Raw genomic sequence first — 27,710 nt, forward strand, 5'->3', positions numbered from 1 at the left:
ACCCGACAAAGCAAATTTCCAGCCTCCTCGTGGGGCGGATTGTGAAAACAAGGAAAACCGGTTAAACGAAAAAATATTAAATCTACATTTTTCCTCTCTCTCACCGAAAGAACGTTTCGACTGGGCGAATAAAACGCTCGTGCTGTGGGAAGCTGTGCTTGTCAAGGCTGTTTGTCTTGCATGATTGCTCAATCGGTTGCGGTTACGTTTCATCTGTTTAATCACAATCGCTCTAATCCCTCTCCCTCGCCGGTTGTTTGTATTCTCTGTCTCTCTCTTCTAAGCCAGCATATCGTCTAATCGCTAAGCGCGGTTCATTCGTCGACTGTTCTCAGTGCGACAGCTATCCGAAGGATATCGTTGCCCAAACGCGTTCGTTGCCCACTTCAATATACTCTCATATTTAGCCTTATGGTGGCATTTTCGCTTTGTTTATAAATAGACAAAATCAATTTCGGGTGGTTAGCCGCTTTGGTCGACTTCGTTCGTTTGTTTCGTCGCTGATGCTCGGTTTTTCGGCAGACAAGACATGAGGTTATCACAAAAATAAGCGTGGTTAACTAAATGCGTGAAATCATGAAACAAACAATCGAAGGATTAAGCACCTAATTATTTAAAATGATATTTCGCCATCTTTTAAGACATTTATTGGATTATTTTTATAGGAGCACACATTTTACTAAACAAAGATTGTAAATAAAGATCCTAGCTTTGTTTTCTCGTCCACCTACTAAACCGCAACGAGAAAGACACTTCAACCCCGCTGCCTAACCCTTGTGCGCAATCGTAACGAAGATCTTCGTCGCGATCGTGGTAATGCGCGCGCGCATACGCACATTCGCTTGTTTGCTTGTTGCGGACGCTACCGTGCAGGAAAATCTGGCCCCGTCTTGCCCCCCCCCCCCCCTTCAAGAACACCCTCCCAGCCAGCAGCCGGGTATGATTTTAACGGCTTCGGTGAGTTTGTCGGTCAACTGCACGGCGGTCGACCAAAAATAGCTCAGTCTAAACGATCGCTGCCACTCGAAAAGACATCTCCCGTGTGCTTTGTTCGCGTTTCTGTTCCTTCTGGTTAGTAGTTTTGGTTAGATTTTCCATTTTGCCGTTTTCATTTTCCGCCCAATTATTGTTCCCATTGTCGATGTGTCGGTGTGTACCCGTCGGGTAATGATGCAGTAGCTTAAATTTACATTCCGCATCATCCATTCGTTCGCATTTTTTTTTTTGTTTTTGTTTTCGATTGTGGACCAGAAAAACAGCACAGTTTTCATCAACAGTAGCGTAAATGAAAAACAACCAATCTGACCGTCTGATGGCGACGTAAGAATGAAGGAAAATTCCGCCAATTGGTTAATTAATCGTGACGATTGTTTCGCGTGATCGTGTACTTTGTGCTCGTGGGTTTGCAGTGAGGTTTCGAGTGTCAATCTTTCCATCTCCCTCTGTTTTTCACTCTTTTCCCTTTCTTCTTTCTCTCTCTCTCTCTCTCTTTTTCCCCCTACATTTGGGTTGTGTTTGCTGTGCGCAGAGTTTAAGCTACGTGGTGAAATATGGGGGGCGTACAGTCGGCCAACGATGGCCGGGAAACTCAAACATCCGACAGGGAGTCTTCGCACATCTCCAATCACACGCCCCCGAGCGTGCCCGTTCCGGACAGCGTGGCCGCACTGAAAACAGATGACGAATTACACGATGCCACAATCCCGCCACAAGAACAAAATGACCCTGAGCCGGTCGGCGACGATGCACAACGCCCAGCGCACGAAAGTGACGATGCGGCCGAAAGTGACGATAGTATGACGGAAAAATGTCAAGCACGCAAAATGACCGTCGAGTTAGCTAATTTCCGACGTGACCTACAGCAGAAGCGACAGCTGCACCAGTCCAAGCTGGTGGCGGTAAAGGACGAGCTGGAGCACCTGCGCAAAGCGCTAGCAGAGGAGAAGCGACGCAACCGGGCACTAATCAAGTACGTCCAGCAGCAAGAGCTGCAGCTGACAAAGCGAGCGAACGACGGAGAGGGCGCTGAAGAAACCCCAGCGAGTGGTGCGGTGAGACGCGAAGCGCTACAGATCGTAGCGAGCGGTGAGAACGCACCGCTGGAACCGGCCGAACGAGTGAACGCGGAAGCTGCGGAGGATGAACGACACGAGCAGAGTTCATCGGCCGGCGGACAAAGCGTCGAGCGGGCGGACGACGCGCGGTTAGCGTTGAAGCGAGAGCTGGCTGAGTCACAGCACGCGCTACAGTGCACCACCGGTGAGCTGCTCGAGCTGCGCCACGAGCTGGCTCAGTTGAGAACGCAGCTTCGCGCGCAACAGGACGAAGCCGAGGCGGAGAGCTCGCGACAGTGCGGCGCAGCACGGACACTGAAAGCGGAACTGGCCGAGACGCAGTTCCGGCTGCAGATATCCCAGGCGGAGGCACTGTCGCTACAGTCCGATGTCGACCAGCTGCGCAATCAGGTGAAATCGCTCAAGGACGTGATCAAGGCGGGAAAGGAGATCATCGCTATTCGGGAGGATCAAGTTGAGCAGGTAAGGTGTAGCGTTTGGTGTTTATTAGTTGTTAAGTTACTCTTGCATCAAGTGAAATGTGTAAACACACTGAGTATTCGGCGAGATGTGATCAAGTTCAACTAAAGCATAAACATCATGTCCAACCAATCACCGCGTCATCGTACAAAGCGCGCATACCACGCGGCATTAAACCAGTCGCTGCAAGTTCGCGCCAAACATTTATGCGGCAGGTGTGGAAGATGTGTTTTACTTGCCCAGTATGTAGACACTATGCTTCTGCATCGCGACGCCCAAACATACAGTGCCAAACACACGCCACATGGCAATGTGAAGGTCGCACGTTTCCCTCTCCCTCTCTATCGGCGCACCACCGCCACTCTCGCCCTTTTCGTTCCCAACGGGTTGCTAATTATTCGGTCACTCGCTTGCGTCGCGGGATGGGGTTCAGGTGATCTTACTCGCGCGCTCACGCTTGCCCAACACATGATCTATGGACGCATTGATCTTCGTGCGGGCTCTCGCGAGAGACGCCGGCTGACCTTTGCTGAGGCTGGGGGATGGTTTTGTTGCCGTAAATGGGCATGAATGAACGTTTCGCGCGCGCGGCGTTCGAACCACAATTTGCCGGAAGAATGAATGGGCAAATGGGCAGTACGACAATATGCCGTTGGACAAGCTACATAAAGACACGCGGAAGGGCAGGTTTGGGTAGCCTAAGTCGTTGGAACAATGAAACAATGACTTTGGATCGTTGTTGCTCGAAGATTTTGATTTTGTGCGAATACATTATGATGCTATGCTTTAGTTTATCATGTTTCTCGTTCTAAAATAATTCGTAAAATAACTAAAAAACCAAGTTAGCTTCAGAGTTGTAGTCATGATCTAAATTTGTTACATTATCAGCGTCTTTTTCAATCGTATGACTCATGCTCATAATATATTGCAATTTGACTCAACAGGCCTTGATGAAGTGGTTCAATTTCACAATTATTACACTAGAATAATCTTGATTAACGAGAACTGTGTGCAATTAACACACAAGCAAGGCGTTTGCAATTCGCAATGACTCACAAACAATAACAAGAATCTTTGCCCCCTCTCTCTCTTCCACGCTCAGCTAAAAGGAAAACTACGCCAGATAGAGGACACACTGCAGGAGCGCGAGCTGCAAATTATGTCCGACGATTTGCGTCGGGAGTATGATCGACAGCTGACAAACATTCGCAACCTAAGAGATCTGTACGAGGAGCGCGAACGTGTCTCGAGAATGGAGCGCGACAATTTGGTCCGCCAGTTGGACCTGAAGAAGAACGAACTAGCGACCGAGCAGGAAAAGTAAGTACGGTGGTCCCACGGAGACACCCACAGACACAATGTCTGTCTCGCCCGCGATGCGATGTGTGCCAAGCGGAATGGAATGGATCGGAAAATATTACTACGCCATACTCACCCGCCATACGCCATATCGTGTGTGCGCGGCGTGATGGGGATATTTTTATTTCCTCGCACAAATATGCCATTCCGCTTTATTGCGCTTTTGTCTACAACCGGGGACTGGGCGTTCGGCGACAGAGACAGTTTTTTTTTTCTCTCGCTTGGCACGAATGATTTGTGGTGCATCTTGCTTTCAACATTTCGTGCATTCGTTGTCTTTGCAGAAATAAAAACCTGGAAGCGTTGGTGGAAAGTTTGCAGACGGATCTGACCCGGCTTCGGACGGAGCTGGAGCAGACGCAGGATAGGTTGGGACAATCGCAGGCCGAATCGAAGCAGCTGCAACTCGAGATGGGAGTTGTAAATCAGTTCATCTCAAAGTTCCTGCTCGGCATGAGCCGCAAACCTACCGCAAGCGACATCAACATCGACAAGCTGGCAGCCGTGCTGGAAGAAAACCGAGATCTGTTAATCGAGATGACTAAGGACGAGGCGGAAACCATCGATACGGGAGCGTTCCTGCCGCGTGCCCTTTACGACCTAATCACGGAAGTGGACGAAGCGAACGAGCTGCCGCCCGGTGACGAGGGAAGGGAGGAGGATGGGGCCGAGGCCAGCGGCGAGGACGAGTTCACTGATGTGCAGAAGGCATCGCCGGAACAGATTGCTGACAAGTTGCCAAAAGTCTGGCGGGTGCTGATTGAGCTGGTGAACCATCAGGAACGAGCCCAGCCGGTCCCGTTTGTGGTAAGCGCACCTTTTCACACACATTCACACACATTCACACACACACCCATGACATGCGAAGGATAACGATGAAGATGATGCCATGCATGGCATGGATTTTGATACCATTTTCCAGGAAGGTGGCGAGAGCGAGGAATGTCTCAAGTCGGTGCAGACGCGCAACGGACCGAAAACGGTCGTTAGTGTTAGCAAGACGTACATCAAACTTAAGGATTTAATATTGGAGAAGAAATCGCTCAAGAAGGAAACTAACCGACTGCGGACGTTAAATTCGCATCTCGAACGAAGGCTCGATTCGCAGGAGAAGCGTCTGAGTGCTGTGAGTTTGGAGCTGACAAAAACATGGCATCTGGTGGGAAAAATGCAAGTAAGTTCTAAGGATATCTGTAGACTTTAACAAACGTTAGTTTAGTAACAAATCGTAAGCAAATATCCCAATATCACTCATGCTTACTTTCTCTGTGCCGTTTCAAATTAGCGCCAGCATCGTCAGCTACACACTCAGGAGCAAATTCTACGCTATCATCTGCAACAAAAGCGCCGACTGCTCAGCGAACTCAAGGAAGAGCTCGAGTACTGTCGTTTGAAGTGGTCGGCTGCGCGTGAGAAAAACATCGAATCCGAGGGCCAGTGGAAGTCCCTTAAAGCCGACTTTGCCGCCCGTCGCAAGCAGGACTCGCTCAACAACTCAGGCGAAAGTGGCTACAGCGACGAGCAGCCGTCCGACGAGGAGGATACGCGCGTGAATCGGAAGTCAAGTTTGGCTAATCAACAGTCACCCAGCTTCAGTGGAGGAGCGGCAATGGGTTTGGAGTCAGACAAATGGAACCAGATGGTTGGCCGATTGGATAAGTGTTTTGTTGGGAGCTCTCTGTCCAATATCTACCATCTCGCCGTGGCAAGCGTGTTGCGAAAGGTGCACAGCGAGTCGGACATGAAATCGCTCGAGAATGTCGAACGGGCGAACCAATTCTGCAATGAAAAGATCGAAGATTTACCCATCTTTCCGTTCGAGGAGGACGAGCCGGGCCGGGAGGAGCCGGAAGAGATCCCTACGGTGGTGTTGCGAAAGAAGCGTCGGTCGGCCTCCAAAAAGGGCAAGAAAAGGCACAATGATGCGGGTCAGCCGGAATCGGCACAGGATATGTTTCTTCGTTTGATGAACCTTGCCGCGGGTGGCCAGGACGAGGTGGATGAGGACGAGGAGGACGATGATGCCGACGAGCAGGACTTTGAGCGTACCGGCACAGGGAATGACGATGCCGAGGGCGAGTACAGCGAGAACGAAAGCGCCAGTGAGCTGAGCGAGGAGGAGCTGGAATGTTTGGAGATGGCAGTAATGGACGAACGTGCCGAATCCTCGGTTACGCAGGAACGCCTCGAAGGCCCGGATGCTTCGTCACACTCTGACGCGGATCGGGAGCTGTCGAGCGAGGAACTATTCCAACGGAAGCGGGAAGCACGTTTGCAAAGAATGGCCGAGCTCAATTCCAGGTTGGACCGCTACTCGTCACCAACACCTACGGCGTCCCCTTCGGAGGCTCCAGTCCAAACGGAGAGTGGGGAAACGGGCGAGACCTCCCAATCCAAGACGGAGGAACAGGTAGTGCTGAGTGAAGACGAACAGAAGTATCTGCAGCGACGGGCCGAACGATTGGAGCGGCTGGAACGGGAAGCGAAGGAGTTCCGCAGCAGGCTTTCGAAAACGGTCCACCGGGGTACCGAAATATCTGCCCAGATCGATGAGATCCACAATGGCTTCATGGCCCGCCAATCGGACTCATCTCCCGTGCCGGGATGCTCGGGTGAGGCGCAATCGAGCAGGGTAGACCTGTCCTGCCTCACCGACAAGGAGCGTGAGTACACATCGGCCCGGGCCGAGCGACTTGAACGGCTTGAAAACGAAAGTCAGAAGCTACTGAAGCAAATGAATCAAACAATGCGTCGGGGCAGCAGTCTTACGACGAAGCTGGACATGTTGCATACTCGGTACGGTTCCCCGGCGGCTAATGAACCGGAAGCCAATGTCGAAACCAGTGCCAGGCCCGAACAGCAAACGGCAAATGGCGATGAACTTGGGCCGGAGGAAACTCCCAAGCCAGAACCTGCAGTGGAGATGGAAGAGACCGTTCCGCAGGAGCAGGAGGAACAAGATTATGCCGTTGGTGGACCTTACGTGCCCATGGGACCAATAGAGCTGGTGCTCGTGTCGGACGAGGAAGTAATGGACGAGGTCAGCAACCTGCTGGTAGGGGAAACGCAACACAGTTTGGAAGACTCCAACGAAAGCCCTGAGCAATCTTAGAAAGGGACTGCAAACGATCCCAAAGCAACCTACCTCGTACGAAAAGACAACCACAGAAGATTGCCAACTACTGCTGATAGTTTGTAGAAAGAGAGAACTTGTGGGTGATTTCTTTTGCTGACGAAGAGGCAAACAGAACGGTCTTTAATTGAGGTAACGGAGGCGTCGTAATCGAAAACAGGGTGAAACTACTGAAGTTATATCAAATATGTTTCATAAGCAAAGCTACTATAAGCGTATTCTTTCCAATTTAATAAACCATATGTATTATTTCTACTGTAATTTATTGGATACTTTTCTTTTGAACATCCAGAAAAATTTGATAAAACATTTAGAGAAAAGGCAACTTCAATTGAATGTTACTAGGGATTAAAGTGTACCAGTTATTGGAATAGGAATCGAAACGCCGAAAGATTCGCAAATGAAGACTAAGATTCACCGCAATTAGGCACCACCGTTGCCCTTTTTGCGTATTGATTCATCTGGTTTCATGGCCGGAAATAGCAACACTTCCTTAATGCTGGTACAGTCGGTTAAAAACATGGCCAGCCTGTCGATACCCAACCCCCAGCCTCCAGTCGGCGGTAAACCATACTCCAGGGCAGTACAAAAGTTCTCATCCACCAGCTGGGCCTCGTCATTTCCGGCGACCTTTTCTGCTGCCTGTTGCTTAAACCGTTGCCGCTGCACAGCCGGATCGTTCAGCTCGGTATAAGCGTTACAGATTTCTTTCCCCATTACAAACAGCTCGAATCGTTCCGTCAAACCGGAGCGAGAACGGTGGTACTTTGCCAATGGGCTCATAATTTGCGGATGATCTCAAATGAATGTTGGATTGTCGCAATTGCCTTCCAAAAACTCACCCACTAATTTATCCAGCAATCGTGCAGTGGTCCTCGGTGGTTGGCAGTCTATGTTGCGTTGTTGGCAGAGTTCTTCTAAAAATTTAGCCGCTTCCGGTGTGTCCAATTCGTCTGCGGGGGGAAATTTTACGCTCAAAACTTCCTCCAGCGTATCAATCATAGATATACGCTTGAACGGTGGAGTAAAATCAATTTCCACTTCATCACCTCCATGGCCTTCAGGATGGTACTTGACTTTGAACGACCCGTGGGCAGTGTGCACCAGGCTAGATAAAAGCTGCTCCGTGATTTCGATGAGATCGCTATAATCTGCATACGCCATGTAGAACTCGCACGTAGTAAACTCTGGATTGTGGGTCACATCCATGCTTTCATTGCGAAACTGGCGTCCTATTTCGTACACTCGATCAAGCCCACCCACGGTCAGCATCTTCAAGTACAGCTCGGGTGCAATGCGGAGAAATAGATCCATATTCAAATCGTTGTGATGGGTTACGAATGGTTTGGCGGTTGCTCCACCAGCGATCATATTCATCATTGGCGTTTCCACCTCCAGAAATCCCGCACCGTCCAGGAATCGACGTATGAAGCTAATGATCCTAGCTCGAGTCACAAAGATAGACCGAACGTCGTTGTTCAACATAAGATCCAGGTAACGCTGACGGTATCGGGTCTCTTTATCTTTCAATCCGTAATGCAGATGGGGCAGCATGTGCAGACACGGTGCCAGCAGCTGTATTCGCTTTGCCATTACCGACAGCTCTCCCTTCTTCGTTTTACCCGGCGCTCCTGTCACACCGATAATGTCGCCACGTCGCAATCGGGAGGTTTCTTCGTAAAATTGCTCCTCGTTTTGATACACCGCTGCACTGGCCATGATTTGCAGCTTCTGCCCTTCTCCGCGAAGATCGAAAAATATCAGCTTGCCACCTGATTCACGGATTGCATGCACCCGTCCCGCCACACTGACGCTCACATCATCCAGCGTACCGGAGACCGGTACATCCTTATACTTGCCAATGAAATCACCAATCGAAATTGTCACGCAAAACTTGTGCGGATAAGGATGCGTTTCGGGGCGTTTTTTTAGCTCACTCACGGCGACACTTCGCAGCTTGAAGTATTCGTTAGGAGAAATTCGTTCTTCTTCAGATCCGGCAAAGGAAAACTTTTGATCACCTCGTTTCGATTCCATCGTAGGTTGTTGAGTCGTTGTTTCCTGTTTCCCCTGCTCCGTTTCATTGGCCGCACAACGATGCATTTGCCCGCTGAAAGAAAACGAAGATGTTGCATCAGCCAATGTGGCAAGAAACTGTGACGCACCGCAAGAATTGAGTTCGTCGAGTAGAATGATAAATACACTTCGAGATTGTTTTTCCACCATCTGAGTGAAGAAAAACGGATCATTCTTGGCGATTGATGGTGAAGATTTCGAGACGATAGGAACAGGTTGTTCGTTAGCATTCCTTACCGCCAACAGTGCAATCGGCTGTGTGCGAGTTGTTGAACGAACACAAAATCAAACTGCAAAAAAAGTGTACACACCAAAGGAAACCTTACTTTTCGTAGAAAAATGGGATGTCTTTTTCCACATTTGCCATTGTAGGTGTTTTTACACCGATTTTCCTTCGAATTATTTCCGCAAGCACGTTGCAAACGCGCAGCCCAAATTCACCACACAAACACCACTAGCGAAATGCCGCTACGAATGAAATGACGTTTAGATGACGTTTCCCGTTTGAACCATATGCTTCACACCAATTCAAATTTAAATTTATTTTCCGTTACAACATCTACTGTGAAAACCATACAGTTGGAAACTGTTTACAAAATAGAAAACAAATAAACTTATAGGAACAACTTTTCACAAATTATTCAGAGAACCATTGCACAACGCCATCTTATAATATGTTTTGATCAAAGCCTCAAGTTTCCTTCGTTCATCGTTCACCACACCCAGGGGAGTGTTATCTTAATCATTCACTTGTTTGTTACCCCGTAAGCAAGGCATGGGGGTCGAACAGCTCGGATTTGCTAACGTGTTGATTGCCAACGCATCAAACCGACGGTATCCCTTGTCGAAGCAAACGATCCCTCAAATTTCAGGTTGGCTGGATCGCTCCGACCTTCCGCTTCGCTTTTACAACACTCCAAGGGGCGGTGATATTCTGCCGTTCGATGGTTGAGTTAGCTGAGCATACAGTTTGATTTAGTTTCCAGCTGATCAGGCATCAGCCAGCGACTAAGTAAGCAAACAGTTAACTATAACCTTCCCCACTAGAGTCCCGCCGGATAGGCTCAAACGGTTGGGAAAATTGATCGGTTTAATATTCATGAGCATAAATTAAGCGTCCCGTTAGTTTTTGGTGGGCACGTAGAACGATTTCACAGTGGTGTATCGTTTACAGCGGAAAATAATGAAACGCTCCTCGTCAGCACAATCTGCTTCCGTTGGGTAAAGGTGGGAGGAACACTTTGCTTAGACGAGGAGTTTGGCACGGTTCACTTCGGAAGCCAGTTAATTGTTGCTGAGGAAGGATAATATTTATGGACTGTGAAGTTGTGCCTGTTTCATGAAATAATATTTAGTAAAGTACGACTATTATCGGTGCAATTTATGATAGAACGTTAATTTCATGGATTTATGACGTTGGGAGTAAACACGTTTATTGCGGTTCAATTTAAAGAGCGAATAGGATTGCTTTGCTATTCCATTAAACCTGCGGGGTGTTAGAAAACGTCTAGATATAAGCCTCGGGATCAGATTGAATCCAGCGACATACCTGCAAATCGTTGTCTCATTGATTGTCACGTCGTCCTCCCAGTGGGCGTTCAAGATCGACTTGATTCTAATTCCTTCGAGCAAAATCAATTATTACGCTCTATCACCATGCTCGACGCCGCGAAACACTGATCCTGAAACACTGTTTCACATTAATTTAGAGCTTCCTTAGGGCGTCTCCTTTTCCCTGAGCCCTTGCAGCATTGATCGTGTTACGTTGTTCGAACGATGAATATTTTATTGATTCAATTTCGTTCGTTAAAACTCGCTTGTTCTGCTTGCATTCGCGAACATGGCTCATGGGCCTTGGGGGCGTTGTAGCAAGATGTTTCGACTTGTCACCTCTTGCTCGAGGAAGAAACATCCTTAGTGTGATCTCAAATCGGTATATCGGTGGATAGAGTGTTTGACACGATGTAGTGCAGTTTAAGACAAGATATACTGCATCCATCGCATCGCTCATCATGGTAATAGGATGAAGAACGAAATCGATTGTAATTGTTCTTTGGTAGTGGGAGTTACCTGGCTCCATTAAATATTTTGCTTTAAAAGAGGAATCGTATTGAAACAATTTGAACTTACTACAGGCAAGTAAATTAAACTTATAAACCCATCGATATACGCCTTAGTCTCAAAGACTTACAACGTAAAATATAGAGAAGACTTAATCCCACCACATATTGTTTGCAAATGGATTAGCAAAACCTTTCAAGCCTGATTTATCATCGAAAAGTACTTCGCTGTTTCAGCATTCATTCCTCATTCGAACCGTTGGATTTTCCACACTGGACCTGGACCGTGTGAGAATGCGATGGAAGTTCATCAGGGAAAGTTGTAGAAGAAGCCGCAGCGAGTGGTTGGGATCGTAATTTCCATTAAACGCATGGATCGAGCAGTACTTTTCCAACCTGTTTCTACCGGCATGAGTGAAACGTACCAGCTACAATGGAGGACCGCCATGAGGATACGGACATTGGCACAGTAAAGCACAGCGTGTCTGGGATCGAAGGAACGGATGCAGAATTTATGTCAACCAACTTTTGCTATCTCTTTGGGCCATTGGAACGCCACGGTTTACGATGTGCAATGGTGGACTCTGTGGTACGGTTGGTCAAGAGTCGTAGAACTCAGCAGCAATGCGAATGACTGTGAAAAAAGAAAACCACCATGCCGTAACAGATCGATCCTATTTCGCAACCAAACCAGCCCACCACTGACTGACCGGAAGACAATCGAACTGGAACAACAAACACACCGAACGCCCACGGCCTGACTCACGGTCACGGAAGCGCCTTGAGGTAGGACAGGAAGGAAGGTGGCTCTGTTGTGATGCCTTTTTCATTAGTTGGAGTGGAGCATAAATTTGAATTTTATCTTTATCTTGTGCGCCCATTTTCGCGCCTCTAGTATCGCCACTAGTGGGAAGGGAAGGTGGAGTGTTGCTTTAGAGTTTTACCATTCGTCGAAGCTGTTTTCGGTGGGAGTTGTTAGAATGTCCTTTGCAGGATGTACGCGGAACTTTAAACATCTTCCAGAAACAACCCCTCAACGACCTTAGGAACATGACCTCGGGGGATGATGGGAAGCGAGACAATGTGTTGCTGGTTGTCACATGTTCATGTTCAGGTCGCGAAAAAAGAATCTCAACGCCTGAAGAAATCGCAAACGATGAGCATCGCTGATACGGAGGTCATTAAAATTCGATTAACATGAAGCGATTCCGCGTTGATCGAGCGTTTCTTTTTTATGTCGTCATCAAAAAGGACACAATTTAACATCAACGCATCGATCGAGTTTGAGAAATCCATATCAAGTTGTGGAATTCGAATGGATGTTGAGCTTTTATACGGCATTCTTTGCTGTAAGAAGACTTGGTTACGGTTGTTATAACTTTGTATCCACTGATTACAGAATTTGGTTTATCCGAAGCGTAGCTATTTTAAAATGTAATATGAAAATACATTGGACCTTATAGATCTGATGTTTTGTTCATTGTAATCTGCATTCCATACAAAACAATACACAAAATGCATGTTGAAGGGCGGTAAACCAAGAAAAGGACCCGATAATTGAAAACAAATCGACAAAATCTCCGCTGCAGCATCCATTTCGCTCCCTCATCAGATTTTTCTGTATCGTGTTCAACTGAAGAGAATATCATCTTTGTTCAGGTATGTCAAATCAGCCTTATTAATGTTCGATTTTGCTAGTCTTTCCAGAACAATTAGATAATTAGACCATTTCTATCTCTTTTCAAGCTATCTTACATTATCGCATAAATAGTAGTGAATAGTTTAAGACTATACAATCATATGCCGACATTGTAGTTTCATGTTCTGGCAAGGCGTTAATTTGTAAAGATATTCATTTCTTCGACCAAGGAACACGGAAAGATACAACTTAGCTTCGTTGTCTTTGCACCCTATGGCTTGTGAGGACAATGTTTATGAATTGCAACATTCTGGTGAGAAAACATTGAGCGTACGCGTTTGCAAAGGCCTTCAACACAATACACACAGCTGCGCCAAGAAACCCCTTAAGCTGGTTTCAAAGTCTTCCATAAACGTTCTTCAGCGACGTTCAGCGGCAAAGAACCGACTCTCCCGAAGATATTCACCGACTTTCATCCTTTCCTGGAGCACATGCCAAGAAGTAGGCTTCTTGAGGGCAGATGATAGCCTTGGAAGCTGTAGGGATAATTTTGTTTACATTTTACGGTTATTTGTTCAAGCGCAAAGACCTACCATCACGCCAACCTTCACAACTACTCAAAGACATGAGCCCACCGAGAGGTCGTTTGCTTAGGTTGGACGCTTTTCGAAATAGTTTTGTTGTTTCCTCGGTAAAAGCACGCAACATGGATAAAACCGACCGGCAGACAAGGGTTATGGAAGCATTCCATCCATAGTCGTAAATTGATACCGGTTGATATTGCTTCTGGGAGGACAATGGAGACCTGCAAAATGTGTTTCAAAGCATAACTTTGCGTTGAATGCTCTGAGGCCGACGGAAAGGCCGATGTGATCTCGGGGTAATGGCTAATCAACATTTGAGTTGTGTGATCGGGATATCGATTGGAACTAGAAGAATGGTTATTATTTTGTTATTATTCGCAACGCAGCTTTTGAACAAGCGAAACCCTCCTCAGTTGTTTCACTTTTCAGCCTTACAAGCGGTTTTTGGTCGAAAAGTTTCCATCATAAATCCATTACCCTTACCATTGACCTGTAAATGCTATTTTGGTGTTAGTAAGCATTTTTACAATCGTGCACATCAAATATTCTATCGTTGGTAGCTTTCCTATGTGTTTGCTATTATGTGCCATGGATGATGTGTAGTAAAATCGAAAGTCACGGTTTTTCATGGTAACCGAAGCAAAGGGAATTGATGGAAAATTGATGTTGCAATTCATTGAATATTTTTAGTTTCGCCCCTTTTTTCAACGATTTATACTTCAATGCATCAGGAAAATGCTAATCAATCTGCTTGCAACTCTTTTCGATTGAAGAGAAATCACTATGTGAACAGAGTTGTTATGTTGTTCCTTTTGCCAATAATTACACCAACTATTGAAGCTCCGTAAAAACCTACATTGCTGCTCTATTAAATATGATTGTATATCCTAACAGGTTATACTGTTGCACGGTTAGTATCATTCCCATCACGTCCATGGATGGAATAAATTATTTATCCAACAGCAATAGAGGTCAGCCTTATCGTTCGATCGTGATTTACAAAATGTGAAAACGGTTATTGCAGTCGACCTTTTTCCAACGTTGCAGCTTCACTGTCCACCAATGACACAAATAACACCACCAGCTCGTGTTATTTTGCCCCTCGTCTGTCTCATTAATGTCTGCCAATTTCGTCTCCAATTTGTGTCATCGTTTGCTGAAGGGAACTGTAGCACTGGAAATTGGTCCAAATGCAATTCTAAATGTGTCGTTTCGTAGTTATCAACACATTGAAAAGAGTTCAGTAGATTCCAGTTCATATGACTCTGATGACGATGTACTAAATGCATAGAGTTGTAATGGGACTTCCTCTCATTACTCACGTTTTTTTATGAAGCTAACGAATAATTCCAATGATTAATTTGAGATTCATTTGTGATCTCACTGCATTTTCGATGAATATATTTAGACATGAACATGTGTTTGAATACTATGAAACTATGAATGTAAAGTGTTCCACGGTTGGCTTTTATCGTTGAATCATTGAGTAAAATAGTGTATCGAATGCAACAAAGCTTAAAATGTTGATTAGTAGATGACCTCATTTGCTGTGAAATAATTATTGAATATTAGCAAATAGACCTTTATGTTAACACTTTTTTATTATACTTTTATTGCCCTGTTGAAAGCAAAGCAAAAGATTCTATCGGTGACATGAGATCGCTTGCGAATAGTTGTTCAATCAACTTTCGATCGATGCTCATAACAAGCGACCAGCAAACCATCAAGCAGTTTCAATTTCATTTGCAACAAGCCCCTGCAATTAAATAAATTGTTATCGTCAATTGATACCGAAACGTTAAGCGTTTATTACCTTTTCATAGTGTAAACGAACAGTAAGCTTTGTTGAAGGTATGTTATAGATATATCCACAAACCACAATTATTGCACTCCGTATAATATCGTAAACCAGCTTGATTGTGGGTCATTTGTGTTTAAATGAGATGTTTGCAGTAAAGTAAGTGCATCCAGCTCTGGGGACAACGGATTATGACACAGTTCATTTGCTTCCAGTGGATGTAGGTAAATAGAGGTTATGAGTATTTATGAAATAACCCTCTCAGCGCTACATCTTATTTAACACAGAATTCACATAGAAATTGATGAATGGAATTGATTTTCCAGGCAGTGACGACTTCAATGTTCTTTTATTAGAAGATAAATATTGTTCAATGTAACCTCTCTACAGTATGTTGGTGATGCCAAAAGTTCAACAGATATACTAATTGAAGTGCAAACAGCACTGTTTCTTTTATACGAGTGATGTCTGAGAAGGAAACTTCTCTTGAAAAGTCTGAAAAAACAAGATGTGCAGTATCTCTCCTCAAGTTGAAGAGGAAACTGTTTAAAGAAGAAAGTTGCTATAAAGGTCATACTTCGGTATCCCTCTTCCTTTCAACCAGTTCCATTTGCATTGCCTTCCTTTAAAGCACAGGATCAAACGATTGCTCAGCGTCTTGCCTTATCGTATCGTATCGTCCGTCTGTGTACGCGAGACAAATTGATTCCCCTGGGTCATAAAATAATATTTACATTTGATGTAACGCGCGAGAATATTTCATCTTGCTCTTCAAGTGGTACGTTTGAGATGGTGACATCTTGCACCTGGGATTGCAGGATTGCATTCTAACGGGAGCGGTCACTGCCGTTGGAACGATGGTTATGATATCGTTCAGTGTCTGTTTTGTAATCGATATTCTTGAAGATGTTCAAAAGAAACAAACAAGTTTTGTTTTCTCCAGAATATCGTGTCAGATGTATCGGACTAACGTTATGCTTGCTGATAACTTTTGCTCTTTGCATCATTTGATTTGTATGATCACTTTTCTTAGTGAACAGTTTGTCATATGCTGACGATTATCGTAGAATTGTTAAAACTTTCCTCTGGGTACGCAAGTAGTTCCAAACCCTCCTGCTTGGCTGCAATGAACATCATTTCAGGAATAATAAGTCATTCTTACTACCAACTGTTAAAGTAATAAATCTATTTGAGCCATGTACTGACCAGAGTGATGCTGGTGCAACGGGTGTTACCAGGCAATATAAAATCACTGTTGACCGCGCATTAATTATGGACAAAGGCTTCGATATATTTCTCACCCCTAAATAAATTCATACGACGATCAGTTGCCCAACCTGCGCTTCATCAACGACAAGCAAAATGTTGTTAATTAAATTAACTCATTATGATTGTTTCCTCCTGCTCAAAACCATGTGGTGCATTTTGACATTGTATGATGTGGTGATGTAGTTCGTAAATTATGGCCCAACAGACTCAGACCAACTGGCGCTATGATGTAGCAAGTGGCATCATAGTGCGTATCGCTTTCGATGGAGCGCTTGAATAAGTTTTGATAATGCTTTAGCAGAAATTTTCTTCATCATAAAGAGCATGCTTGAGTATGCTTTGAGACCAATTTCATTACCATATTCTTGCATTCCCCGGTTTGCATCGATCATTTCTGTAAATACTTGAATATACTAATTTTTTCCATCAACTAAAACCAATATTTGTATCCTCATATACTAGTGAACCGTTTTTGATTTGAAGGAAATAAATCAAACAAAATAGTAAAAGAGTAACAAAACAGAAGCAATATATCTTCATGCGCAAAGAACCCATACCAGACCTCATCGCATACAAGACGGTTGCAAATTTGTAATCACAACAAAAAAATATATTTAAACAAATCACAACGAAAACCATATTTTCATCAATAGCATATACCCATTTTCAAGGCTTGCAGTTGCTCCCGTGGTACGAGGTACACGTTCCGAAGTGTGAAGTACACACACATACGATGGTAAGCGACAGCTAAGCCATAAGCACATGCCCGCTTTCATGTTTGTCCTTCGTGTCCTGTTGGTGTGGTAGCAACACCAGTTTCAATCCTTCAGAGTCGCATAACAACACTCTCATAGCCGTATGCACTCGGTGATGGGTAAAACCACCGCTTCATCACCTGAACGGCACGGCAGTGAAGGTGACAGAGAAGTTAAAATGGCACAGGAACACAGAAAAAACGCCACAGCAACCAAAACCGAAACAAATATATCAACTGCAACGGTGTCAGCTTCACCGAAAGGCACTCTCAAAAAAAGGTAAAAGTATTACGAAAGTCGTATGGAGCATCATTTGTTTTATTACATCACGCTCCGAGCTCCAGGCGTGACACGTTAAATATTATTAAAATAAATTTTACCGCACAGCAACGAAGGCGAATGAATCATTTTACGCTGATGATGGAAAAGCCGCTAGAATTAACGACATGATGTAGGTAATAATTAAAATGAAAGTAAGGACCAAACATGTCCACCGTACTACTGGGAGAGAAAAGATTATGGTTTCAAAGTCCTTTGACGAAGTTTTAATAGGGAGAGCTGTTAACTTAATTGTTTAATTTTGTTGGCTGTATGTATAATATTTTGATAAATCTAGAATTGAAATTCTTGTATTGATTAAATGTAAACCAAACCGTACCGTTACTCTCTAATGAAAATACTCTCAATTAAAATCTAACCCACAATCTATTTCCTCCGGTAAAAATTAATTGTTTTTCTATGAAATTCTCATACACTACTTCCAGACAATTACTTTTCTATCGTATACGCTTTGGCTGTGATTGAGAACGAACCTATGTTGCTTCCGAGGTACATTAAAACTGTTCTCAACAATCTTCCTTCCCGGTGCTGTAGAAACAAAACTGATTAATTGGAATTGAATCTTGCAGGAATTTCTTATTGATCCAGCTGCAGTACAATGCAGACAATGTGCCATTGTACAATTTCCAGAAGCGAAACATCACACAACAAAGAACAGCCACACTGCCAATGATGTTCGGTTTGGTTGGTTTTGAAATATCTGACGTTCCAGAATGCGGGATAGTATGAGACGAAATACAATTAGAAAACCGATTAGTTCCCAATGGAAGACTGATATTGCTTAATGCATTTTAGCGTAACTTTATCGAACACAACCCAAGTTGATTTAAAAAATAACTTTGCAGAAAATTTAACAGGTACTTTTAAGCATTCGTCATATGTCATGCTCTGTTTTCAATGTTGCTATAAATGATTGAAGCTGAATGCCTCGAAAAGCAACGTTTTTTTCCTTTCCTTTCGCACCAACCCACTAAACCAAACACCACTGATGGGCTGCAACATTAGCTCCACCAGCTACGGAAGCGGAAGCTACATTCGAAGATTTATAACGCTTCGCGAAATAGAAAACCTCGACCCCCAAAAAAAAACTGGCAACACAACAACCAAAAAACGCATGAAGTAAAATCGCCCCGTGCTTACGATAGCAAAACGCGCCGAGCTTTTACGGGCTGCGAAGGAGATAGTTCAGAACAGCGGAAGACATAAATCTGTCGTTAGGGTTTCCCGAAGAGTGGTGGGTTTTTGAAAATGTGTTTTTATCGGCTTCATTTTTGTTTGCCTGCCATCGTCGCACGCTATCGTAAACGGTGCAACAGTGTTCAAACTACTCTCAGCTAATACGTGTTAAAGTTTCATTGTTTATTTCCTTCGAATTTGTTCGCCAATAGATCAAGAAGGAAGATGAACGATGCAATCTTGGAAACAGCGGAACGAGCATACAACGAAGTATTTCTTAGGACGGTACAAAACAGTTCGAAAGCTTATCCAGTACACTGCATGCTAGATAAAAACTAAACCTCATGCGATTTATCTCACCAATCCATCTACGTGTTAAAGTCAATTTACATGAAACAATAAAGTCAAACAAACGTTTTGGAGTGTCGCACATTCGGGGCCACCATTTAAATCACGATAGCTTAACGACCATGGCTGCAACCATTTAGCAGCCCGTTTTGTTTGACGCTCGAGCGTAAATCGCTTTAGCGGCTGGTAATTGGATTTTTATTCCTCCCTTTATGCGTTTTGTCAACAGCTTTTGATATTAATCTTCCACCGCCATTATGACCGAACGTTGTCGGATTTAATGATGGTTTCGAATCACTCTCGCCTTGCAAAACATTTACATCGTTTTCATACGGCGCGGTGCCATCTTGTTGTTGCTGCTGGGTTTCGGGCTGCTGGAAGGGTGTGTTTATTGATCCCACGTGGAAAGCGTGTCCGTGGCTATTAACAAGCGCGGTACGATGTGCGCTGCAGTTTCAGATAAGGTGCTGACAGTATCCGATCAAGGTAAGATGAACTTCGATTTCCCAACAGGGACGGCCATTAATTATTGGATTACAAGGACGCTGATGCTGATAATGTTGTCCCGTTTTGATTTCTACTGAGCTTTTATGTTAACACATCACCGGTAATGGAAGTGCTTTCAGGTGTGGCAAATACGTTTATAGTTTTTAAATGCAAATGGGATACATCAAACATAACCAACCGACGTTCTACACTACTCCATTAGCGTTCCAAAAACACTTTATTAGTTGCACTGTAAACACAACTAGAAAAGGATGAAATACACTTTCTACCTGCCATGAGAGCCACTCACTTACAGTCTAAAAATCGCGTAATGGCATTCCATTAACGTTTCGACTCTGTTGGGTTTTGCCTACTTTGAAGCTCGCATCATTTTCCAATGTGCACAGACCAAGGGCAGGAACAAGAAGCTTTGAAAGCTTGCAATTGCATGTGGTTTTCCTTTGTTTGAGCGCAATCGAATTTTCAACTCTGCAAACGCATATGCGAAAGGAAAGACCCTAGCATTTTGGTTAATTCAATCTAACGGTTCAAACTTTTGCAATTTGCTGTTAACAGTGTCATAAAACCACTCTTAAATAAATTTTGCAATCCAAAATGTACCTTATCAACAAAACATTACATTAAATCTTGGCAAGAAATCTTGTGATGTAGCGACGTGCACTACATCTTCCGACGGTAAACGATAAGCTTTACCTTTTGCTTGGCGTGTGCACACGCTGTCTTCAAGGGTTTTCTCATCCTCTGTCGCTGCACTATGGCTTGCACAAGCATAAACACGCCTGGGATTTACAGCCTCGACAGTCTCGAGCCTCCGTCCACATGGTAGGGACCGACGGCTCGGCGGGTCACGGTGTGTAATAAACTAACACAAACGTGTTGTTGAGCGATGTTCACCGGTCTCGACGAAGTGGAAAAGCGTCGGTAAACAAGCACACCCAAGCATGCAACAATTGATGCTGAACGAGCTGATCTTAAAGGCTCGTAAAGCTAGCGACGGTCCAAGGTACACCACTTTGTCCGGGTTTCGGCCGGACGCTTCGATGCTCCAGCAAGTCCCATCCTTCATGCTGTGGCTTCGAGACGGTACACGCTGCTTCTCACCAGTGCACTTACATCATTGCGACATACTCGGGAAGTTTCATTAACAACTTCGTCGGCAAGTTTTAGTCCTTTTGAAGAATTGCCTCCAGAGGAAAGTCCGATGGCGCAACGGTGTTACTACCAGCAGTGGCTTTATATACTGCAAGAGGTAAGCGTGTAAGCGTGCTTTCATGCTTTACACGTAATCAGTCTACTTGGTCCATGGGTGAAGAATCCACTTGCACGAGTACCACGCCACACAAGAACGGAACACGAAGGTTAAAGCAGAACTTATCAGATTGTGGAAACACTCTATGGAATGATACACGTTGTCAACAATATATTTATACAACACTTTAACGCACGATTAGTGATGAAACTTTTATAATAACATGAAACTATAATTTATAGTTATAAAAAGTATATCTAAGAAAATTTTCTAATTTCCCTTAATATCAATAACAATTTAATCTTAGCTCGAGTAACCATTTTATTTTATTGCGGACTGCTGTTGATTTTAGCTAGAGTTGACGGATAAGCATTTAATATTTGTTTGTGCTTGTGTAATATTCACGCAATTGTATACAATTCCGTAAATCTGAAGCAGTTAACGATTCCGAGTGGCAAACAACGTAAAAATGGGCTTCCTTTCCTCTCAGCTGCAGCAATTACAAACAACTCGGAGTATTTGCTCTGTAGCACAATCATCAAACGTGACTTTCGGCCGGGAAATAATGTGTGTACCGAACAGCTCTTCTGGATAAAAAACCATACCGTACGCTTAATGCTTTCTGCGAGAGATTTGGGAGCACTTTTATCGTACAAGTAATCCACGATAAACTGCCATCGTTGAGGTAATTCTATCGTTTCGCATCAACGTAAAGAGGAAACTTCCTCAAACGCGCAGTGTGATGTTTGCTGCAAGGTAGGACGTTATCCTCCTGCGCTTTGAGACCATGAAGGACCAATAACGAGGAGAAAAGATGTTTGCAGGTAATAACAGTCCCTTTCAACTTCTCCCTTCCTTACAAAACCCTCGATTTAAGTACTAACGACAGCTGCTCTCAACAAAAGCTTAACAAATAACTTTAAATTTCAGAGTCAATTCAAGTCAGGAATACGTTTTATTCCCATCAGATTGCTTAAAGTGTAAAGTAAGCAAATAATTGTCACGAACTCTCGCCTAACATGACTTATATGCTTGGTCCCATATGTCACGAGTCATACTGTTTGGTGAAATAACGAACTTAAAGAACGAAAGTTATGTGCAAAAAATCCCCTACAGGTCGCCATTTTCCCACGCCTAAAGCACGAACGATGCACTCCCGTGGGCCGATCAAAATATGCCACAACCTTTCCGCACCTACGGCCAAAATACTTTCTCCCACACGCCCTGTCGATTATTTCGGTGTGTTGCGAAGCCTGATGTACAGAAACGATCAATCAAACGATGCCTCTGGGCCGTGGGGAACGATGAGAAGCGACACGTTTAACACCGTTTCGAAAGTAACGCCATCCGTGGGAGTGATGAAGTGATGGCTTATGACTGCCGGGATTGGTGCCATTGGAGAGGAGGAGTTGTGATAATCAGGACGGATTCTGTACGGTCCAAAGTGGATTTGCTAGTTATTAACTTGACAGCGACAGGCTCGTTTGCTGCGGTTAAGTGACACTTCAAAGCAGACATCGTTCCAAGGACCTGTGCAGTGTTAGTTGTGAAAGAGCTGAGCACACACAGCCACACAGAGCCATACAAGTGAATGCGAGGTCGAGAGCTTACGGACTAGTTGTGCTTTGATCGATGCTGCACAAAGCCGGATACGCGTGTGCTTGTGAGGGTTCTGTTTGAATGTGATAAAATGTCATTAAGATGGTGATACTGAATGTGCGTACAATCGGCAAATATCAAACGATACATCGCACAACAATCGTATTTCATCGTCATCGGTTGTACAATGTTTGCGGATAAATAGCTACAAGAAGACCCACAAAGGGAATACGACCCAATGGTACTACATTCATGGATCTGAAAAGGGGCGGTTATGGTTTTATTGAATCTCGTCGCAATTCTCTTGTGATTGACCTCATAATTAAGGCTTAAGGATGCTAAGAGATACAGCAGAAGTCAATTAAAAGTTGTGAAGGAGAACAATTGACGAATATTTGAGAAATTACCTGAAGTTATGTAGAGATCATAAATAGCACTATAAGATAAATGGGTTTCGTACATTTCATCAATATTAAAAACAAATCTCGTAATAACTAACACATACTCTAGCAACAAACGTCTTTTTCCATCAGTTTGATGTAAAAGTGTCTATTTGGTGGCAATTGCTCGTCAACTATGCTCGCCAACAGCTTTTCAACTCACGGCTGGATCATCATTAATCATACTTTCGTTTCAATCAATATCTTCTCCTTCGAGAATGATGTTAGAACAAGCATGTGCCATGTAACTGGAGTAATCGAGCAAATGAAGGAAATGAGTCGAGCGCATGAAGCGGTTCATAGTTCGTGTAAGCCATATGACGAACACAAGACTCTTGTTCAGCAGAGGATGATTAGAAAATAATATTCAGTATTATCCTGTGTTGAAGACTGAATTCTCTTACACTCAGTTAATTCTTAAACCGTTTGTGAAATGTCAATATTATATCCATACACATGGCAATTAAGCTTCCAATATCTTTCAAAGCTTCCCATGTTAAATCATTTCTTAACAATAATTTCGTAGAAGCTAACTTTCAAAGTATTTTCACGTAAATTGAAGCCTTAAAGGTTGGTGTAGCACATTTAACCTAATTTCAGTACAACATGCATTTCTTCACTGTTGAACGATAAAACCATCACTCAAACACGTTGGACAAATGAAATACATCATGGAATGAAGCATGCATGTTTTACAACTAAAAATAAATGCAAAACACAAACTGCAACATTCAAACGAAATCACAATCACAAGCCATTAGAGCGAAAGCAAACACCACCGACTAAACAGGAAAAGTGTGAGAACAACATTTTCCCACAATTTCACTTCCGTTTACACGATAATAAACGATCGTGTGTAGTTTTTCAAGCTGCAATTTGTAATTCTTTTTAGTGCTGAGCTTCCACTGCTTCCGTTGAGGGCATGAGAACATTCCTCCGCCACCATCAACCACCCACATTCTCTGGAACTCTCTCCCGCTTTCTATCTCTTCCTTTCTCTTCCCTTTGACGGTAGTGTGCATTGCGGTAATGGTGCATGTAATATTTTAAATTATTATCTGCCCGGTCGGAGCGCCTGAAATATGATTCCCCGTTGGACACTTTCAATTCATCGTTGCCGGAAAATGGAATAGTTCCACCCAGAGAGAGTGCGACAGATGGGATGTGTAGTGGAAACGTCGTCCTGTCGCACCAATACCACGAAGACACACAGCTTTGATACGGAAAAACGTTTACAGATGCCTCAAAAGGGAGATCCCTGTTATGGTTCTATGTATGTGTGTGGTGGTGGATGCAAAACCAAGCTCAAAATTGCAACACAGGATAGAGTGCACAGGTTCTGGGATGGTCCTTGGCTTAGATGTCCTTGGAGAGTACGTGGACACACCTTGGTTCAGGTGGTCGGTGGCTTAGGGTGTCCCAAACGATCTGGCCAGGATTTATATGCTCACAAAAACCTTTTCCACTAACGAATGGCATGTTAATCACCGACAAAAACAACTGATCCCGATATGACCCAAGCTGTGCGACAAACATCTCTTTCCAACGTAAGGGTTATGGTGTCATTGAATAGTTAAAATCTTGAGGGAAAATGAGGATTCAGATTGCTTCTAGGGAAGAGGTCAATGAAGGAACAGCTTAGAAGATGCCATTATCGTTAAACTAGAAGCACTTTGGGCAATACACTTTAAGTAATTCCTGTGAAGAAGATGTATATCATGTGTTGTAGGCATCGACTGATTTACCGTACGCTGCCAAAACTTGAACCATTAATAATCGACTTTTCTTTAAATTTATTTGAGTTTAAATACTTGAGAGGATGCAACAGGACGACTAAAGTGAATCGTTTGAACCTATGCCAAGCTCTTTTCAGCCAAAAACTATATACATGACTTGACCTCTTTCATAAAGAAGCATTCTTAAAGCATTGCAAGCAAACGTATTCATTAGGTTGAAGGATATCCGGAATCTTTAAGATGCCTTCTCTTGGTCTTATCTGTTGATGATATGAAATCACTCGTTACATAAAATCCCTCCCAAAATCTCCTGCGAAGGCCAGAGAATACCACCATTCTTATGACAAATTACCACCGATTATGTGCTTCGTCATTGTTTTGCAGCTTCATGCTACCTTTACGAAGCTTAACCCCCCCCCCCTCCCCCCCCCCCTTCCACACTCCACCAGTTTTGGAATGTTTTCCCTTTCCGATACTCACGGTAGCAAATCTTTTGAGACTGAAAAATGTTCTCGGAAGGCCGCAAGGAACAGAGAACGGCTGTAGAATAATGCAGCCAAGGGCCCAGATGTCACAAAAAGTAACGCCACAATAATGAGTGGTGAAAATGGAGAAAAATGACACTTCAATTTTCCCCGTGCCTGAGTTCGAAAATCTCTTCTGACAACGGGACTTCGCAGCTAGTGGGAGTTTGTGTGGTAAAGAGAGCCAAAACCTCCGGCCAGGAATGCCATTGTCACTCTGGCCGTGACATTGATGGGAGGCAAAATTATAAACAGCCCTACTACCTACCCACCCGGCTGATAAATATCGTGAGAATCCTTGTACCGTTGTTCTGGTTCTATTCGGAGCAAAGCTTTAATCTCGTCCCGGTCCCGCGGGTCAGTGGGATTTTTACTTTTACTTTGGGGACGGATGAATAATGTATGTGGGTCGCGAACGTGACAGGAATGTTTTCATGGTAGTTGCAATGGTCCAGTGCAATGTTTGTTGCCGTATCCTTGGCACACAATTGTCCATTTCGCTTGATTCTTCAATTCACAACGGTGCTGGGCGCGAAGGTTGGGTGGGCATGGGGAATATTTATATTTTGGGGATTATTGTTGTACCTTGCGGCACGATTGTGTACTAGATTATGGTGCAGGAGTGTGGATGGGCGTGTTGTATTGGTGGGGCAGTGTGATATGGGCAGAGAGAGAGGGATGCTCTATTCATAGGACCATGAAATTGATCAAGGTGTACTTATTACACATTGGTTGGTCGTAATATCGTGTAGGATGTAGTAAATCAGCAGGCGAAGCACATGTACATTGGTGGTCGATGGCAAGATTGTGGCATTATCATCAATTTTATGGACGATGATTGTAGGATATTTCATTGGAAGGTCATATGATTTGACCTTATCAAGAGAATATTACTAAAATGCTTGATCTGATAAGCTTGCCACAGAGTTTACATGCCAATAAAACATAGAAAAGGATTTGGGTAAGATCTATTGTGTGACTGTGACTATATAGTGACAGTGTAAAAAGTGCATTTGCTAATCCTCATCAAAAGCACCCCAAAATCTCCTTTGATGAAATAAAGCTTCAAAGTAACTGCACAAAATAAATTTTTAATCTTTCTCGAACACTCTTCCACACATTTGGCTTCCACATATTTTTATCAATGCTCTTTTTTCAAACGCATTATCCAAAGCTCTGCTAATGAAAATATACTCCTAAGTAATGCTAATCCATTTCTTCCATAAATGAACCAAAGCAACATATTTTCGAGCACATCTTATCGCCTGTTTCTGCACTTTGCGGCGAAAAGCTTCGGCAGCGGAGCACACAGCAGGACGAGAAAACACCAACAGCCCGGTTTAAAATGCTCTCGACCCCATTAGACGATGCTGCCCAGCTCAGCTAGACTCGCTATCTCAGACCGCATCGGCAGCTTGCTTTGGAAAACAAAACGCTGACCTTCTTTCTGCTGCGCATTGGAACCCGCATTGGAGCTTTCATAAATATCGTCATAATCTCCTTAACCGCTCCTGTTTTCGATATCTTCAACTCGACTACCCGGCGCGTTATCTTCTAATGCTAAGCCCGTACCTTTGCTGCATCGTTTTGGGGTAATTTCGGTAAGGTCAATTGATATTCCAAGTCAATGTCATCTCATGGGCGGAGGTTGGAGGTTTCACACGCGGGATGTTTGTTTTCAAGCAGCTAATCCGGTGGCAGGATGGGGACGGGCTAGAATAATCAGCTTTAGCTCTTAAGGATCGAGAAGCTGCTTATTGAAAACTGGTTCGTGAAATTTTCGCACCTTCTAGTGGAGAGCTAGTAGAACGGATCAGTATGACAAACTATATCCTACCGTTGCCTTCAATGTGGTATACATTTTCGGCAAACGCTTCCGATGCGGCTTGGCCGTAAATTTGCATCTTCAATGAATATACATGAGCAGGATGGATGGATCTTTCCCCGGTTTAATAAAGCAAATGTCAAACAACCGAAATGTCTGTTGACACTACTCCACTAGGCTCGCATATTTCACGGTTCAGCAAAGCAACCAAGCTCGCACGAGCGTAAACATCAACCTTCATTCTCTTCCGATGCCGACAGCCAACGGATCATTGCTTTCCGCTCGCTGACTTTCCCACACGGGTAGGTGTTTGCGATTAAGATTTCTTAGCATTTACGCTTACAACACATCGTGCAAAGTGATGTACATTTTAATATGTGAAAGTTTTGCATGTTTCAACTAAACTGCCGCCAGTCTTTTTTTTTTTCTTCGATTATTTTGCACCTTCCGAATCACCAAATACAGCCCAATGAGCCGCACATCATCAGATCAATTACCACCGGAAGCACAAGATAAACAACGATAATTTTTGCTCTACAATTCCGTAGACAAAAAAAGTATACTCCCAACTGCATCGCCATGAATGCATCATCAACTGGAAAGATAATTGCATTTCCGTTTTATCACGCTGCAAAGAATGCGAACGAAAACTGTGGCCAAAGATCAGTTCAAAACGGAACAAAATGAAAGACCGTTTGTGGCGATTTAACAAATATGCTCAAACACACACACACACAACTTTTGGTTGCGTTTGCGAGAC

General features: G+C 44.0%; 2 protein-coding genes across 4 annotated transcripts; one reads left to right on the forward strand and one right to left on the reverse strand.

The window, feature by feature from the left end:
• Positions 1 to 975: 975 nt before the first annotated feature.
• Positions 976 to 7,287, forward strand: LOC121596253 (restin homolog). 2 transcript variants are annotated; one of them, XM_041921024.1, is made up of 6 exons: positions 976 to 1,071; positions 1,529 to 2,537; positions 3,637 to 3,854; positions 4,178 to 4,700; positions 4,816 to 5,067; positions 5,179 to 7,287. In XM_041921024.1, the coding sequence occupies exons 2-6, from the start codon at positions 1,551 to 1,553 to the stop codon at positions 7,003 to 7,005; spliced, it is 3,807 nt and encodes a 1,268-aa protein (XP_041776958.1). In that variant the 5' UTR covers positions 976 to 1,071; positions 1,529 to 1,550; the 3' UTR covers positions 7,006 to 7,287. The 2 variants fall into 2 exon arrangements, with proteins under 2 accessions (XP_041776958.1, XP_041776959.1); XM_041921025.1 differs by lacking the exon at positions 976 to 1,071 and adding an exon at positions 1,305 to 1,408.
• Positions 7,279 to 9,564, reverse strand: LOC121596255 (lysine--tRNA ligase-like). Of its 2 annotated transcripts, none has more exons than XM_041921026.1 (2): positions 9,229 to 9,564; positions 7,279 to 9,136 (listed from the first exon to the last, which is right to left on the reverse strand). In XM_041921026.1, exon 2 carries the CDS (start codon positions 7,807 to 7,809, stop codon positions 7,450 to 7,452), a length of 360 nt encoding a protein of 119 aa, XP_041776960.1. In that variant the 5' UTR covers positions 7,810 to 9,136; positions 9,229 to 9,564; the 3' UTR covers positions 7,279 to 7,449. The 2 variants fall into 2 exon arrangements, with proteins under 2 accessions (XP_041776960.1, XP_041776961.1); XM_041921027.1 differs by having other exon boundaries at positions 7,646 to 9,136.
• Between the last annotated feature and the right edge of the window lie 18,146 nt (positions 9,565 to 27,710).

Source organism: Anopheles merus, chromosome 3R (genome assembly GCF_017562075.2).
Source record: "Anopheles merus strain MAF chromosome 3R, AmerM5.1, whole genome shotgun sequence".
In the NCBI taxonomy this organism is placed as follows: domain Eukaryota; kingdom Metazoa; phylum Arthropoda; class Insecta; order Diptera; family Culicidae; genus Anopheles; species Anopheles merus.